The 18,689-nt window shown below is 47.7% G+C and overlaps 1 protein-coding gene across 1 annotated transcript; it reads left to right on the forward strand.

Moving 5' to 3' along the window:
- The first annotated feature begins 4,768 nt into the window (after positions 1-4,768).
- On the forward strand, positions 4,769-16,693 carry LOC142303073 (uncharacterized). Its single transcript, XM_075344172.1, has 5 exons — positions 4,769-4,812; positions 13,667-13,846; positions 15,563-15,750; positions 15,845-15,913; positions 16,242-16,693. Exons 2-5 carry the CDS (start codon positions 13,749-13,751, stop codon positions 16,511-16,513), a joined length of 627 nt encoding a protein of 208 aa, XP_075200287.1. The 5' UTR covers positions 4,769-4,812; positions 13,667-13,748; the 3' UTR covers positions 16,514-16,693.
- Positions 16,694-18,689: the final 1,996 nt, after the last annotated feature.

Consider the following 18,689-nt stretch of genomic DNA (forward strand, 5'->3'; position numbering starts at 1 on the left):
TGTGTGTTTATTTACTGTAATTTACAGATTAATCATGGAGGGTGTCTCATAGACGCCTGACATGATTAATCTAGGACTTATTGGCAGCTATGGGCTGCCAATAACTCCTTATTACCCCGATTTGCCAACGCACCAGGGCAAATCGGGAAGAGCCGGGTACAGTCCCAGAACTGTCGCATCTAATGTATGCGGCAATTCTGGGCGGCTGTTGGCTGATATTGTTAGGCTGGGGGGCTCCCCATAACGTGGAGCTCCCCATCCTGAGAATACCAGCCTTCAGCCGTATGGCTTTATCTGGCTGGTTTTAAAATTGGGGGGAACCGCACGCCGTTTTATTTCATTATTTAATTATTTATTTCACTACACAGTATAGACACGCCCACCGGCTGCTGTGATTGGGTGCAGTGTGACACCTGTCACTCAGAGTGGGGGCGTGTCTCACTGTAACCAATCATAGGCGCCGGTGGGCAGGGAAAGCAGGGAATACGAGATTGTTTAATGGGCGGCCGGCTTTTTCAAAACAGTAAAAGCCGCCGGAGCAGTGTGAACGCCGTGCAGCGCCGGGGATTGGTGAGTATGAGAGAGGGCTGCTAACTTCAGTAACTTAGGAGATTAGCGGTCACCGGTGAGTCCTTCACAGGTGACCGCTAATCAGGGCGCGACACAGACAGAGCCGCAGTATAACAATGAAGTCGGGTGAAGTTCACCCGAGTTCATTCTGACAGTGCGGCTCTGTCTGTGTCTGCTGTCATCTGCCATTCAGCTCTGCTACATGGCTGTCTGTGTCTGCTGTTAGCGGCCATGTAACTGCACTGAATGGCAGATGACATAGTAAAAACGCATCCCTACACAGTACACACGATTGGCAAGTCAATAAATAAAAAAAAAAAAAGGTGCCCAATGCATACGTCACAGAACACATGATCTAAAGGATCGCACACAAAATTGACCAATTTAACATAGACTACTAACGCAGGTGTGACAGCAAATGAACGACCAACGTGCAATCTCATAAGATCCCGTATGCAACCTGGGCGTGTCACATCGCAAATGCGATTGTACAACTAATTGCAACGTGTAAAGTGGGCTTTAGGGAGACAAAAGGAAAGAATACAGAGGGAACACAAATGCTACCACCTGAGCCCAGGTAGATCGCAAAAGTTAAACACTGATCTCAAGAGCAGCTACCACAGAACAACACGAGGAGATGACCACTGCAGACCACAGCCAGGAACAACTATAACCCGCACCCAAACTACCCCTGGGTGAGGTTTATAATGGAAGTCAGAGGCTGGCAACTGAGAGGAGAAACTGACAGCTTCCCAGGGTCATTGAGCCTGCTGCAGAAAAAGGGAACTGTCAGATAACACGTGCTGCCAAGCTCTGGGAATTTCTAACACCAGTCAATCACCTACAGTGTCGCTGGGAGGATCCTGCCAGGGGCAGTGCCAGACTAGTCCTGGCTCGATCCAAGTACAATATCACAAAAGTGAGTACACTCCTCACATTTCTGTAAATATTCTTATACTGTATCTTCTGGGACAGCACTGCAGATCTGATCCTGTGATACAATGTGCAGTGTCAGTGTGCAGCATGCATACAATGTACAGTGTCAGTGTGCAGCTTGTATACACAACAAAGCGTAGGCCCAAGAAGGGATCCCCCAACCCCCCCGAGCCTAACAGTTTTCCACTGGTCGCCCCCTTTTCAGAATGCATGGACATGCATTTACATAGTGGCCCTTTTTCCCACAGAAAAAACATGCTTCCTCATATGTATGTGTACAGGGGGCTCCTCCTACCTGGGAGGTACCACCAACTGCATGGGTTTACTAGAGACCTCCGGAGATGATGCCAGACAGGTGGGTATCACACGACAGATGGAAGCTCATGAGATTTCTGGCGGAACCAGCACGCTTGCTGATTCCAGCGAAGACGGGGTTTCATACATGACTAGAGCCTCCTTGACCTCCTCCGAAACACCCTGTAGGAGGAACTGGCTCCTAAGAAGCAGGGTCATTCCACTTGGTGTCCCCAGGCCGACACCTGATTTCAACGCAAAAATCCTCCGCCAGTCGACTCCCCTGTTTCAGAATTCAGATTTGGACTCTGCCAGCGACACCTTGTCAGGGACATCGTAGATGAGCCTGAGTGCCAAAAAAAAATGTCCACAGAGCCAAACACAGGGGTAAAGAGAAAGTCCATGATTGCAGGACTCCGCTAAAAAGGGAGACGACAATCCCCACACGTTGGGCCTCGTCTCTGGAAGAGTGGGGACGCAGTCGGAAGTACAATCTACAGGACTTCCGAAAGGAGACAAACCGACTGCAATCCCCAGTGAACCGCTCGGGAAGCAGCAGTTTTGGGCTCAGGAGCCCTGGTCAGTAAGTGGTATTTGGGCTTGCAGCTGAATTGCCTACCTTAGCTTTGCCACTTGGATGGTGAGTGCCTGGATCTTTTGCTAGGCTGGTGATGGTATCCATGAGTGAAAAGGATTTTTCTTTTGTGTGTGTGTGTGTGTGTGTGTGTGTGTGTGTGTGGGCTGAAGATAATGTCACGGCTGACTAGGTGTTACGAGGGGGACCTATGCTGGCCCTAAAGGCTGCTTTACACGAGTCGATCCATCGTGCGATTTTTTTTTGCAAAGTCTTTTTTTTTGTTTGTATCGCTGATAGGTAGTTGTCCATGTGTCACACGTTGAGTGTTGTCAAACGACCACAAAACGCTCATCGATATATTGATTGGCCATGGCGGACGTCCAAAAGGCTTCACACATGTTTTCCTTTGGTCAATCTGTCTTATGTATGGGCTGATACGCGTCAGGACTAATGAGAAAGATTCTTCCGACATACGTAGATAGTTGCGGTAATCATGCGGATTGCGTTCCTGTAAATCATGCACTAGACGCACGTGGGATATCTCATCCCTTCGAAGCAGCCATTGGCGTGACCATAATCTTTTGGGCCGAGGATTCATACGTGTATTTTGGACCATTTCCTCCTCCTCCTGCAATATCTCGGTCATAAGGAGACCCACAGATAAAATGTCAGTTTCGACATTGCTGAACATCCTGTTACCTTAAAATATATAAAACAAAAACATTATAATGACGCCAAATGTCGATTTGGATCAAAAAAGGAAAGATTGGCATATAACAACTTACCACAAAAAAGGGATAACAAGGAGTGGGGGCGGAAAATCCAGCGAACAAACTAACGTAAGAAAAATTAGGAGTAATGCACTATAAAACACTGTGCATGACGCCAAGGCTGATTGTTCACACATCATGACTACAGCTCCGTATTTTATAACAGTAATAACCAATCAAAACGCATCTGCTACAACCAATCCGATTAGATTAGGCGTGATTATTTAAAACCACAAATACGCCCTGAACGTTTAATGACGTCACAAACAACTACGAGGATGGCCGATTACACGGTGTCACACTTTGCAATGTGTTGTTCATTAAGACTAAACTGACCGATTTTATGGAATTAAACGATGAGTACACGATGGCCGAATTTCTAACGATTAGGCATCGGTTGGACTCGCAAGGAGCTGTCACATGAGGAGATGTCGTTACGAATGACGGAAGTGCGTCACAAAATCCGTGACCCCAACGATGCATCGCACAATAGATCGACTCGTGTAAAGCAGCCTTAAGACTGGGACCCCTAAACTCATCCTTACACCAGAGGTACCCTTAAAGGTAAGGAGGTCCATGTCCCCGACATGGCACTTTTTCCTGCCAGGCCCTGACTAACACCCCTGCACTTCCAACCCTGGGGTGAGCAGGATACAAAGTATTAAACCTCCCACAACACAATGACAAGGGGGTAAAACTGAAATTCACGCACACAGCAAATATCCACAGAGAGGAGACAAAAAGACACCGAAGGGGATAAACCAAAGGAGAAGGAGAAAGTCACACCAAGGAACTTTCATACTGCACAGACAGCAAATAGCTGGTCACCAAATGGATGTTCACCACGGACGCTGGGATATCACAACAGCTAAGCAGAAACTATCTTCGGCGGTCCACTCCTGCAGTCTCCAGCCTTAAGTAGGAGGATACCAGCTGTGGAAGCTAATCAGCAACCTGGCTCTCAGAAAAGTAGCACACTTCTCCTAAAAGTATTAACTCCTACATGGCTGAGAGCAGTGAAATAACTCAGCCGACGACCAGCCGAGATGAGCACTTAAAAGAGACCAAGTTGCCTATCTGACTCTGCAATGTGAACAGAGTCTAACATCGTAGTAGTAATCTGTGTGTGTGGATCCGGACAGCGCATGACAGTACCTCCCCCTAGATGACCTATGACAGGGCTGGACATTGGATGTGTCTTCAGGCTCCAGAGAATTCTTAAATAGCAGCTTTCCTCCTATCTCCACCTCTGAGAATCCCACATGGAAGATATTACCATCTTGTTTCCTATTATGATTTTATCTATTCATAGCTAGGAAACATGATGTGTCTATTGTCCTCCAGTTATGGGCTGACACGCACGTCCCACAATTAAGGCAAAATATGTGCTATGTGCGTTCCGCTGTCCCTTGGCCAAGAATATGTGGGAGATATGCACACCTCAATTTTATACTTTTTACCCGGGTGCCTGTCTGTCTCCAGGTACCCTTTGAAGCTTCTCAGGAACTAGCCATCACCCGCCCACTTCCCTAGCTGAATTACTATTTTCACCGGGGGTCTTGCTCTGCTCAGAGGCTCCTTCCTCCCTATAATTAACTTTCACCCCTTACCATTTGTTCCAGAATGGCGGTATTGGATCCTGAATAGACTGACGTCTTGATGCAGGTAAGTATGTGTGGAAATATGTATGATTGGTAGATGATTGGCATGTATGGATATACCATATGCCTCACACTCCTCTTTAATCAGTTTCATCCCATTGTTTCTAGTCTTTCCTTGTGTAAATGAGAATAGGGCTGATCCCTCTACAGTGTGACAGCCTTTGAGATATTTGTAGACAGCTATTAAGTCTCCTGTCAGTCTTCTTTTTTGCAAGCTAAACATTCCCAAATACTGTAATACTGTCATTTTTCCAATAAGGATGGTATGAGGTACTATGGTCTGAGCACTGACAGGTGGACCCCCCACCCCTGTAATCTCTGCACTGTGCAGGTTATGGTCTGAGCATTGACAGATGCCCCCCCACCCCTGTAATCTCTGCACTGTGCAGCGTATGGTCTGAGCATTGACAGATGCCCCCCCCCCTCCACCCCTGTAACCTCTGCAGTGTGCGGTGTATGGTCTGAGCTCTGACAGACTGACACCCTCCACCCCTGTAATCTCTACATTGTGCGGTTTATGGTATGAGCACTGACAGGCGGACCCCCCCACCCCTGTAACCTCTGCAGTGTGTGGTGTATGGTATGAGTACTGACAGGCGGACCCCCCACCCCTGTAACCTCTGCACTGTGCAGCGTATGGTCTGAGCATTGACAGATGCCCCCCCCCCTCCACCCCTGTAACCTCTGTAGTGTGCGGTGTATGGTCTGAGCACTGACAGACTGACACCCTCCACCCCTGTAATCTCTACATTGTGCGGTTTATGGTATGAGCACTGACAGGCGGACCCCCCCACCCCTGTAACCTCTGCAGTGTGTGGTGTATGGTCTGAGCACTGACAGGCGGACCCCCCCACCCCTGTAACCTCTGCAGTATGTGGTGTATGATCTGAGCTCTGACAGGCGGACCCCCCCACCCCTGTAACCTCTGCAGTGTGTGGTGTATGGTATGAGTACTGACAGGCGGACCGCCCACCCCTGTAACCTCTGTAGTGTGCGGTGTATGGTCTGAGCATTGACAGATGCCCCCCCCCCCTCCACCCCTGTAACCTCTGTAGTGTGCGGTGTATGGTCTGAGCACTGACAGACTGACACCCTCCACCCCTGTAATCTCTACATTGTGCGGTTTATGGTATGAGCACTGACAGGCGGACCCCCCCACCCCTGTAACCTCTGCAGTGTGTGGTGTATGGTCTGAGCACTGACAGGCGGACCCCCCCACCCCTGTAACCTCTGCAGTATGTGGTGTATGATCTGAGCACTGACAGGCGGACCCCCCCACCCCTGTAACCTCTGCAGTGTGTGGTGTATGGTATGAGTACTGACAGGCGGACCCCCCACCCCTGTAACCTCTGCACTGTGCAGCGTATGGTCAGAGCATTGACAGATGCCCCTCCCCCCACCCCTGTAACCTCTGCAGTGTGTGGTGTATGGTCTGAGCACTGACAGGCGGACCCCCCCACCCCTGTAACCTCTGCAGTATGTGGTGTATGATCTGATCTCTGACAGGCGGACCCCCCCACCCCTGTAACCTCTGCAGTGTGTGGTGTATGGTATGAGTACTGACAGGCGGACCCCCCACCCCTGTAACCTCTGCAGTATGTGGTGTATGATCTGATCTCTGACAGGCGGACCCCCCCACCCCTGTAACCTCTGCAGTGTGTGGTGTATGGTATGAGTACTGACAGGCGGACCCCCCACCCCTGTAACCTCTGCAGTGTGTGGTGTATGGTATGAGTACTGACAGGCGGACCCCCCCACCCCTGTAACCTCTGCAGTGTGTGGTGTATGGTCTGAGCACTGACAGGTGGACCCCCCACCCCTGTAACCTCTGCAGTGTGTGGTGTATGGTATGAGCACTGACAGGCGGACCCCCCACCCCTGTAACCTCTGCACTGTGCAGCGTATGGTCAGAGCATTGACAGATGCCCCTCCCCCCACCCCTGTAACCTCTGCAGTGTGTGGTGTATGGTCTGAGCACTGACAGGCGGACCCCCCCACCCCTGTAACCTCTGCAGTATGTGGTGTATGATCTGATCTCTGACAGGCGGACCCCCCCACCCCTGTAACCTCTGCAGTGTGTGGTGTATGGTATGAGTACTGACAGGCGGACCCCCCACCCCTGTAACCTCTGCAGTGTGTGGTGTATGGTCTGAGCACTGACAGGTGGACCCCCCACCCCTGTAACCTCTGCAGTGTGTGGTGTATGGTCAGAGCATTGACAGATGCCCCCCCCTCCACCCCTGTAACCTCTGCACTGTGCAGCGTATGGTCAGAGCATTGACAGATGCCCCTCCCCCCACCCCTGTAACCTCTGCACTGTGCAGCGTATGGTCAGAGCATTGACAGATGCCCCTCCCCCCACCCCTGTAACCTCTGCAGTGTGTGGTGTATGATCTGAGCACTGACAGGTGGACCCCCCACCCCTGTAACCTCTGCAGTGTGTGGTGTATGATCTGAGCACTGACAGGCGGACCCCCCACCCCTGTAACCTCTGCAGTGTGTGGTGTATGGTCTGAGCACTGACAGGTGGACCCCCCACCCCTGTAACCTCTGCACTGTGCAGCGTATGGTCAGAGCATTGACAGATGGCCCCCCCATCCGTGTAACCTCTGTAGTGTGTGGTGTATGGTCAGAGCATTGACAGATGGCCCCCCCATCCGTGTAACCTCTGTAGTGTGTGGTGTATAGTCTGAGTACTGACAGGCAGACCCCCCACCCCTGTAACCTCTGCACTGTGCAGCGTATGGTCAGAGCATTGACAGATGGCCCCCCCATCCGTGTAACCTCTGTAGTGTGTGGTGTATAGTCTGAGTACTGACAGGTGGACCCCCCACCCCTGTAACCTCTGCAGTGTGTGGTGTATGGTCTGAGCACTGACAGGTGGACCCCCCACCCCTGTAACCTCTGCAGTGTGTGGTGTATGGTCAGAGCATTGACAGATGCCCCTCCCCCCACCCCTGTAACCTCTGCAGTGTGTGGTGTATAGTCTGAGTACTGACAGGCGGACCCCCCACCCCTGTAACCTCTGCACTGTGCAGCGTATGGTCAGAGCATTGACAGATGCCCCTCCCCCCACCCCTGTAACCTCTGCAGTGTGTGGTGTATAGTCTGAGTACTGACAGGCGGACCCCCCACCCCTGTAACCTCTGCACTGTGCAGCGTATGGTCAGAGCATTGACAGGCGGACCCCCCACCCCTGTAACCTCTGCAGTGTGTGGTGTATGGTCTGAGCACTGACAGGTGGACCCCCCACCCCTGTAACCTCTGCACTGTGCAGCGTATGGTCAGAGCATTGACAGATGGCCCCCCCATCCGTGTAACCTCTGTAGTGTGTGGTGTATAGTCTGAGTACTGACAGGTGGATTTCCCACGCCTGTAACCTCTGCCATAATCATCAACATTAACAGAAATAAACACATGAAATAAATCCCTCTGTGTGCAATGACTCTATATAATATATAATAACTAAGTGATATAGATCACTGTGTGTGTATTGTCTCTATATAATATATAACACGTGACATACATTAGATCCCTCTGTGTGTAATGACTCTATATAATATATTGAAATAGATCCCTCTGTGTGTAATGACTCTATATAATATATTGAAATAGATCCCTCTGTGTGTAATGACTCTATATACTGTAATATATGCGTTTCACCTTTTGTATTGAATTACTGAAATAAATTAAACTTTTTGATGCTATTCTAATTTATTGAGATGAACCTTTGTGTATATACTGTATATATAGTCACTGACAGAAGTTCTGTCGCTTCTCCATGTTATGTAAATAAAAGCTTCTAACCTGACTTTAAATTCATCCATTGGTTTTATAAATTACTCTTTTGAAAGCTGAAACCCTCCCAAATTTGGTTTAGGTTATGAAAATAAAGTTGCTGCAAAGCTGAAATATTGATCATTTAATGAACACAGAAAGGTCAGATTTTGGCAAGACAAACGTTTTGTCGCCTTATCATATAATGCACCCAATCCTAGTTTACATCCTCACCTGTGCTCACTAAATGATCAGTTAATTAGTGGCTGAGTATAAAAAGAAACTCAGCACCCCAGACCTTCAGTTGAACTGCAACTTGACCTCTGACAACATGCCAAAAATCCACCCTGTGACCAAAGCCTCGATTATCAAGAGGCTGAAGAGCAGATCCACTGCAGAGGTGGCTGCACCTTTAATGTGTCTCAGCGTCAAGTACAAAGAATTAAAAAAAGATTTGAAGAGACTGGAGATGTTTTTGACAAGCCCAGGTTCGGCAGACCCCACAAGACAACTGCTCTGGAGGAACGTTTGTTGGTTAGAAAATCCAAAGCCAGGCTCTCTTCCACTGCAGCAGAGCTCCAACAGGCCCGGTCACCTCAAGTCCCTGTGTCACCTAGAACAGTTTGTAGGATTCTGTCTCGAAATGGCCTCCATGGTCGAATCAGTGCCCAGAAGTCAGCACTAAAGAAAAGGCAATTAAAAACCGTGTGCATTTGCCAAGTCCCACAGCCTGCTAAACAGATGGACGCTGGAAAAGTGGCAGAAGGTGGATTTCTCTGATGAATCTTCAGTTGAATTACACCACAGCCGCCGCAAATACTTCAGGAGCCTGTATGGATCCAGAAAACAGTTAAGTTTGGTGGTGGAAGATCATGGTCTGGGGTTACATTCAGTATGGGGGTGTGCAAAACAAGGTGGAAGGCAATATCAATAGCCTCAAATATCAAGAAGTATTAGCTACCTCTTAGATTCCCAATCATAAAAGCGGTCAAATTCTGCAGCAGGATGGTCTCCATCTCATACATCCATCTCTACAACAAAGTTCCTCCTCGCAAAGAAGATCAAAATGCTCAAGGACTGGCCAGCCCAGTCACCAGACATGAACATCATTGAGCATGTTTGGGGTAGGATGAAAGAGGAAGCTTGGAAGACAAAACCAAAGAATCTAGATGACCTCTTGGAGGCATGTAAGATGCATTCTCTGCTATTCCTGATGACTTCATCAATAAATTGTATGAATCATTGTGGAGCCGCATTGATGCAATCCTTCAAGCTCATGGAAGTCACACAAAATATTAAATATGGCTCTAATAGCACCACAACTTCATTCACCAATGTTATGCCACATATCTTTGTATTACAAGCTAATTATTTGTGTGAATTTCACATTACTTTCTGTGGGCGACAAAACTTTTGTCTTGCCAAAATCTGACCTTTCTGTGTTCATTAAATGATCAATATTTCAGCTTTACAGCAACTTTATTTTCATAACCTAAACCAAATTTGGGAGGGTTTCAACTTCCAAAAGAGTAATTTATAAAACCAATGGATGAATTTAAAGTGTCAGGTTATAAGCTTTTATTTACATAACTTGGAGATGCGACAGAACTTCTGTCAGGGACTATATATATATATATATATATATATATATAAAGCTGAATGTGTGTGTGTATGTACAGTATGTGTGTATGTATGTATGTATGTATGTATGTATGTATATGTCCGGGATTGGCATCTGCACCATCGCAGCTACAGCCACAAAAGTTTTTCACATTCACACTTCTGGACCCCGAGAGCGTCATAGGCTATGTTTTGAGGGGAAATTTTAACCCCGCGCTTTACAGTTATTCACCAAAAACCTGCCTCCATTAAAGTGAATGGAGCTGGGAGCCACAGTGCAGCCAGAACTTCAGAAGAATGCGCAGCCACGCCCTTAAATGAAATGTTGGCGTGTCACAATGCAGTCAGGGACAGACACAGACAGGGAAAGAGGCAGACACAGACAGGGTAAGAAACAGACACAAAGAGACAGACACAGACAAAGAGACAGACTGACAGGGAAAGAGAGAGACAGGTTAAGAGACAGACACAGACAGGTAAAGAGACAGACACAGAGACAGAGACAGACTCAGGGAAACAGACAGACAGGGAAAGAGACAGACAGGGTAAGAGACAGACAAAGAAAGGTAAAGAGACTGACAAAGAGACAGACACAGGGAAAGAGACAGAGGGAAAGAGACAGACGGAAGGAGAGGGAAAGCGACAGACAGGGAAAGAGACAGACAGGGAAAGTGACAGAGATAGATAGACAGACAGGGAGATAGACAGACAGGGAAAGAGATTGAGACAGATGTAGAAAGAGACAGTCAGAGACAGACAGGGAAAGAGAGGTAAAGAGACAGACAGGGAAAGAGACAGACAGGGAAAGTGACAGAGATAGATAGACAGACAGGGAAAGAGATTGAGACAGACAGACAGAGAGAGAGATACAGAGGGGGAGACAGACATTATAATTAAATTTATATCTATGTGTTTTGTGGTTTTTGTGTGCAGAATACATTTTTGTTAATACATTCTATTTTGTTAACAGCAGTTATTAACCCGGGCGAAGCCGGGTACCTGTCTCTCTCTTTCCCTCTCTTTCCCTGTCGGTCTCTTTGTCTGTGTCTGTCTCTTTGTGTCTGTCTCTTACCCTGTCTATGTCTGTTTCTTACCCTGTCTGTGTCTGCCTCTTTCCCTGTCTGTGTCTGTCTTTTTCCCTGGCTGCATTGTGACACGCCAACATTCCATTTAAGGGTGTGGCTGCGCATTCTTCTGAAGTTCTGGCTGCACTGTGGCTCACAGCTCCATTCACTTTAATAGAGGCAGGTTTTTTGGTGAATAACTGTAAAGCACGGGGTTACAATTTCCCCTCAAAACATAGCCTATGACACTCTCTGGGTCCAGAAGTGTGAGTGTGCAAAATTTTGTGGCTGTAGCTGCGACGGTGCAGATGCCAATCCCGGACATACATACATGCACACATTCATACACACACATACATACACACATTCAGCTTTATATATTGTATATATGTATATATATATATATATATATATATATATATATATATATACACACGCAAAGTATTTTAGTCTGGCCCCACAAAGTCAGGAGTCATTGGCTATGTGACTACTTACAGAAAAGTGTCACCTCATAAACCGGTTTCTTATTGGTGCCATGCACAGGATGTGGTTGCATAACAGACCTTCTGCTCAGTGTAGGGGTCTTTGATGAAATGGGAGGAATAGATTGTGAGTTCTTCTTCTCATGGCCCTCATGTCCAATTCATAGCAAAGCCATGCTCCTAGGTACAATAAGAGGCTGGCACAATGTCTGACTAGTCCAATCATATCTGGCACCAGAGCTCACAGTGTACAGTGCCTTGCAAAAGTATTTAGCCCCCTTGAATTTTTCACCCTTTTCCCACATTTCAGGCTTCAAACATAAAGCTAAAACTGTTAACGTTCTGGTGAAGAATCTACAACAAGTGGACACAATTGTGAAGTGGAACGAAATTTATTGCTTATTTTAAACTTTTTAAAAAAATAAATTGAAAATTGGGGCGTGCAATATTATTCATCCCCTGTAAGTGAATCCTTTTGTAGCGCCCCCTTTTGCTGCGATTACAGCTGCAGTCACTTGGGGGATGTGTCTATCAGTTTTGCACATGGAGAGGCTGAAATTCTCGCCCATTCTTCCTTTGTAAACAGCTGGAGCTGAGTGAGGTTGGATGGAGGCGTTTGTGAACAGCAGTTTTCAGCTCTTTCCACAGATTCTCGATTGGGTTCAGGTCTGGACTGTGACTTGGCCATTCTAACACCTGGATACGTTTATTTGTGAACCATTTCATTGTAGATTTTGCTTTGTGTTTGGGATCATTGTCTTGTTGTAAGACAAATCTCCATCACAGTCTCAGGTCTTTTGCAGACTCCAACAGGTTTTCTTCAAGAATGGTCCTGTATTTGGCTCCATCCATCTTCTCATCAATTCTAACCATCTTCCCTGTCCCTGCTGAAGAAAAGCAGGCCCAAACCATGATGCTGCCACCACCATGTTTGACAGTGGGGATGGTGTGTTCAGGGTGATGAGCTGTGTTGCTTTTATCGTTTGGCATTGTGCCCAAATAGTTTGATTTTGGTTTCATCTGAGCAGAGCACCTTCTTCCACATGTTTGGTGTCTCTAGGTGGCTTGTGGCAAACTTTAAACAACACTTTTTATGGATATCTTTGAGAAATGGCTTTCTTCTTGCCACTCTTCCATAAAGGCCAGATTTGTGCAGTGTACGACTGATTGTTGTGCTATGGACAGACTCTCCCACCTCAGCTGTAGATCTCTGCAGTTCATCCAGAGGGATCATGGGCCTCTTGGCTGCGTCTCTGATCAGTCTTCTCCTTGTTTGAGATGACAGTTTGGATGGACGGCCGGGTCTTGGTAGATTTGCAGTGGTATGATACTCCTTCCATTTCAATATGATCGCTTGCACAGTGCTCCTTGGGATGTTTAAAGTTTTGGAAATCTTTTTGTAACCAAATCCGGCTTTAAACTTCACAACAGTATCCTGGACCTGCCTGTTGTGTTCCTTGGTCTTCATGATGTTCTCTGCACTTTACACAGAACATGAGACTATCACAGAGCAGGGGCATTATACGGAGACTTGATTACACACAGGGGCTTATATTTATCATCATCAGTCATTTAGGACAACATTGGATCATTCAGAGATCCTCAATCAACTTCTGGAGTGAGTTTGCTGCACTGACAGTAAAGGGGGTGAATAATATTGCACGCCCCAATTTTCAATTATTTATTTTTAGAAAAGTTTAAAATAAGAAATACATTTCGTTCGTCTTCACAATTGTGTCACTTGTTGTAGATTCTTCACCAGAACATTAACATTTTTATCTTTATGTTTGAAGCCTGAAATGTGGGAAAAGGTTGACAAATTCAAGGGGGCCGAATACTTTCGCAAGGCACTGTATAGTCCTGTGTCTCTCTCCGTCTGGGTCGGCCATGGTGTTCTACTGCTCTTCCCCCTCAGTTGCGTGATTGATCCTCAGACACGAGATGCTCGGCTGTGGACACTAACAGAGACCCATACCCTCCTGGATCTCATCAGAGATATGGGCGTTATCCAGTTGCTGAACCGAAAAGGCTCCCAGAACTTGGAGGTGTTTGACAGGCTGAGTGTGCTACTGGGGCGCTGTAACATCCCAGTGAGGTGAGTTGAGGTGCAGTGTAAAACGTGTGTGTAGCTAGTATCCAGTGAGGGGTTTGTAGTTGGGGTTCATTGCATGTTGTATACAGTTGATGTCCACTGTGAGGTGTGTACAGTTGGCGTGCAGTGAGGGATGTGTGCAGTTTGGGTGCATTGAGGGGTGTGTACAGTCGGGGTGCAGTGAGGGGTGTGTGTGCCGCCCCTGCAATGGTCAAACCACTTGGATCCGGGGGTCTGCTGTGGCTCGAGGGTCTCCGGACCCGGGGGCTCGCGGCCACTCGAATGTAAAAGGGGGTATTTACAGGGGATAAAAGTTTGTGACGCCAGCTGTGGTTCGCAGTAAGGGGAGTACCGCTGCTGCCAATGGGAGTACCCGGGGGAGGGAGTGGGGCAGCCAGATGATGTTTCCCTCCATGGGTAGTGGAGTGCCCGGGACTCTGGATGGTGAAATTGGGGAGCGCGGTGCGGATTGGAAGCAGGGGAGGAAAGCGCACTCACTCAGGCAGTATTGGTGATGATGCGGCCACAAAGCAAACTCTGACTACAAGGTGAACCAAGTCTCTGGGTGCTGCTGCCCTCTTGGGGGAGCTCGTCCAGGTATCCGTCCCCTATAGTACTGTCGGGTGATCCGGAGCCTGCCTCCGTGCAAAAATTAGAAGTGTTCTTGTGGCCCGTTGGCATAAAGCTGTCCGGGCCACGCTCCCTACTTGTTGGTAGTGGAGCTGTGCTCTTAAGGGCTCACGTTTGGGTTTTCTGTGGGCTTCTTGGGTTGGAAAGCCCTATCTCCCTCGTTGCGCTAGTGCCCCTGATGTCTGAGCTTCTTGGGGACAGTCCATAAAGTCACTATCCTCCGCAGGTTAATTACCGGGTTGCCTGAAGCTACTCCCCGACCTAGGGTCCAGTACCCCGTCGTGCTTTCGGTTCCGGACCAGTTATTAGACTCAGATGCCTCCTGTCCTCCAAGACCGGGTCCAGGCACCCAGCCTCAATACCCTGCGACCAGGTCTCCGACTCCTCCGGCCCACACCACTGTCTGCAACCCAACCTGTCACTCCCAGGGAGCCACACACTCCCCAGCTCCTCACTACTCGAGGGCTACCACTACACTGACTTAATTTCCTCCCACCAGTCTGCCTGACCCCTCGGTGGGCGGCCCTATTCCAGCTCAGCAGCCCACTGGTGTGTCTGACAGGGTGTGGTGTGAGGTGTGGTTGGGATTGGGATGCTGATGGAGGCAGTAGTACTATAGGTTGGGAACCCAGAACCATGGAGGGTTGAGTCCTGCAAAAAGATATAAAGAGCGGGCAGTACCCTGTGAGACCCTGACTAGTCCAGGGGCGTCACATGTGTATAGTCGGGGTGCAGTGAAGGGTTTGAACAGTTGGGGAGCAGTGAGGGGTGTGTACAGTCGGGGTGCAGTGAAGGGTCTGACAGTTGGGGTCCTTTGCAGGGTGTGTGCAGTTGGGGTGCAGTGAGCGGTGTGTACAGTTGGGGTGCAGTGAGCAGTGTGTACAGTCGAGGTGCAGTGAAGGGTTTGTACAGTCGGGGTGCAGTGAAGGGTGTGTACAGTCAGGGTGCAGTGAGGGGTCTGACAGTTGAGGTCCTTTGCAGGGGATGTGCAGTTGTGATCTGTTGTTGGGCATGTGTGGGTCTAGATGCCGCAGTACCTGCAGTGATCATCTCTGTCGCTCCTTTCCTCCGGGCTCCTGCCTTGGTCAGCTCGATGCAGGTGAAGTCCCACTGGCAGGACCTAAAGGTGAAGTTTATGAGTCTGAAGCATCTGCTGGTCCTGGGACTGGTGCGGGACTCCTGCGTTACTGTCGATTTTCCGTTCTATGAAGACATGGACCAGTTACTGACTCCACAGGGCAATAGCAGAAGCTGCAAGAGGGAGGCGGACAGCTCTGGTGAGGGGCTTGTCGAAGTGATGACTTTCAATGGCTGGGATAATGGGTGATGACTACGGCACTCACCTCCCCTTTCTCTTCTTTCTGGTTTCAGGCCTGGATGGACAAGATTTGCCATCATCCTCCATGTGTGACTCTGGAATCTATGGTGCTCCTCTGGGAGGTTTGTAATTGTAATGTGAATCTTTGTCTCCCCCACGTGGGAGTGCGGCCTGTCGATTTGGAGACATTCCCACAGGGCTCCATGGACATATTCAGAGGACGTCTAGCATTAATAGACATCAGTATCCGTAATCCGTATCAGTAATAATTAAATAATAATAATATCCTCTTGGAGCAATGATGTGCCAATAGTGAAGAACACGTTCTGATCATTTGTGACTTGATGACCCATGGGGGTATGACTTGTTGAGAGCTTCCACCCTTGGACATCTTCATCTGACTGGTGCTGAGGATCCTCAGGATGTTGTCTTATGTTTTTTCTTCTACAGGTGTCCCAGAGGATGTGATGATCAGTAGTCCAACCTTTCAGAGGCTTGAGAGGATGCTCCACCTTACTTATCATCAGCTCATGGAGGTGGGGAAGCGCATTGAACGCATGTCTACGGTGCAGGAGAAGCTTTCTAACCAGATGGAGTATGTGTGTTCTGCTGCTGTGCAGAGGACCCACCAGCCATCCCTGGCACCACTGGAGACTCACGTCTCCCAGGATCCAGCTCACCACACAGTGATGGCTTCTTCTGGACCACCGCTCCTTGAGTGATTGAACCACTAGGCCAGCAATTACTGCAGTGTTAATAACGCGGATGGTTTGGTGTAATGCTGGCAGTAGAAGTTATCTAGCTGTAGGTACCTCCCGAGAGGTCAGGACGCAGTGTTAGTGCTCCGCCCATGGTTCATTCTTTACAGTTTCTATACAGAATTCTGGTATTTTCTTGTTTAATAAAAGGTTTAGTGTAATTGTGCATTGGTCTTACCAGCAGCCATCTTGTCTGGAATCTGAATATTGCTGAGCACTGTAATGAATGTAGCAGAGCAGTAAGCGACAGAGCGGAGGCTCAGGTGTCCCCATGTTATATGTGTCCACCCATATCCTGTCCACCGCCATTAACCTGAGGACGATGGCAGCTATAGGCATAGAAGTGGTGTCTAGGTATAGTAAAGTAGCCTTGCGCTACGCAATGAAACCACCTATAACGCCACCTGGTGGAAAACAACGGAATTAGCATTTTTATGTTGAAAACGGAACGAGATACAGAAAAAAAGTGAATTACAAAGTTGTAGGGCATCATCAATTCAATACGAATCCACACCTTAGGCTACTTTCACACATCAGTTTTTTGCCATCAGGTTCAATCCGGAAAAAAACGGGTAAAACGGATCCAGTACCGCATCCGTTTTTTCCCCATAGACTTGCATTGTTACCGGATTGTACCGGATGGCTTTGCGGTGCATCCGTTTTTTTCCGGATGCGGCAAAATAAATAAATGCGGCGGCCGGAGGCAACGTAGCTTGCAACGTTTTTTTGTCCGGCAAAAAAAACGCATCGCGCCGGATCCGGCGCGATACGGCGTGTTTTACAATAGAAGCCTATGGACGCCGGATCCGGCGTAATGCGGTAAAAAACGGATGCGGCCGCCGGATCCGTTTTTGTTAACTGCGCATGCACCAATGTAATTAACAAAACGGATCCAGCCAAAAACCGGACGAAAAGGATGCAAAAACGGATGCAAACCGTATCCACCGGATCCGTTTTTTAACGGATCCGGCATAACGGATCCGTTAAAAAAACGGATCCGGTGGATACGGTTTTCACTTTTTTTTCAGGATCCGTTGGATCAGGAAAAAAAAGGACTGTGCCTGAATACAGAAAACTGATGTGTGAAAGTAGCCTTATGGTTTATGGTGTGCACACAGCCTTTCAAGGGGATTTTAGAGGTGGCTGGGAGGAGACCAAGGTCCAAACTATATGCCACAACTACAAACACTGCACTCTCTTTTTCTATAAAAATTGAAAAAAGACAGTTGAGTTTTTCTTTGCAAATGAACTTGTATATTTATTAATAAGGTGACAGAGAAGACCTGGGACGTTTCGGCCCCATGAGGCCTTCTTCACGCCAAGTCACTGGAGAAAGTAACAATCAATAGTTTACAATATAATACAAAAATGCATATTTACATGGAATATTACGTTATGACAATGTATGTAAAGCGCTGTGGAATTAATAGCGCTATATAAATGAATAAAATTATTATTAATTAATTATAATTATGTACAGTGCTGGCCAAAAGTATTGGCACCCCTGCAATTCTGTCAGATATTTTTTCAGTTTCTTCTTGAAAATGATTGCAATCACAAATTCTTTGGTATTATTATCTTCATTTATTTTGCTTGCAATGAAAAAACACAAAAGAGAATGAAACAAAAATCAATTCATTGATCATTTCACACAAAACTCCAAAAATGGGCCAGACAAAAGTATTGGCACCCTTAGCCTAATACTTGGTTGCACAACCTTTAGCCAAAATAACTGCGAACAACCGCTTCTGGAAACCATCAATGAGTTTCTTACAATGCTCTGCTGGAATTTTAGACCATTCTTCTTTGGCAAACTGCTCCAGGTCCCTGAGATTTGAAGGGGGCCTTCTCCAAACTGCCATTGTGAGATCTCTCTACAGGTCTTCTATGGGGTTCAGGTCTGGACTCATTGCCACTTTAGTAGTCTCCAGTGCTTTCTCTCAAACCATTTTCTAGTGCTTTTTGAAGTGTGTTTTGGGTCATTGTCCTGCTGGAAGACCCATGACCTCTGAGGGAGACCCAGCTTTCTCACACTGGGCCCTACATGATACTGCAAAATGTGTTGGTAGTCTTCAGACTTCATAATGCCATGCACACGGTCAAGCAGTCCAGTGCCAGAGGCAGCAAAGCAACCCCAAAA

This window comes from Anomaloglossus baeobatrachus, chromosome 1 (genome assembly GCF_048569485.1).
Source record: "Anomaloglossus baeobatrachus isolate aAnoBae1 chromosome 1, aAnoBae1.hap1, whole genome shotgun sequence".
NCBI classification, from domain to species: Eukaryota; Metazoa; Chordata; class Amphibia; order Anura; family Aromobatidae; genus Anomaloglossus; species Anomaloglossus baeobatrachus.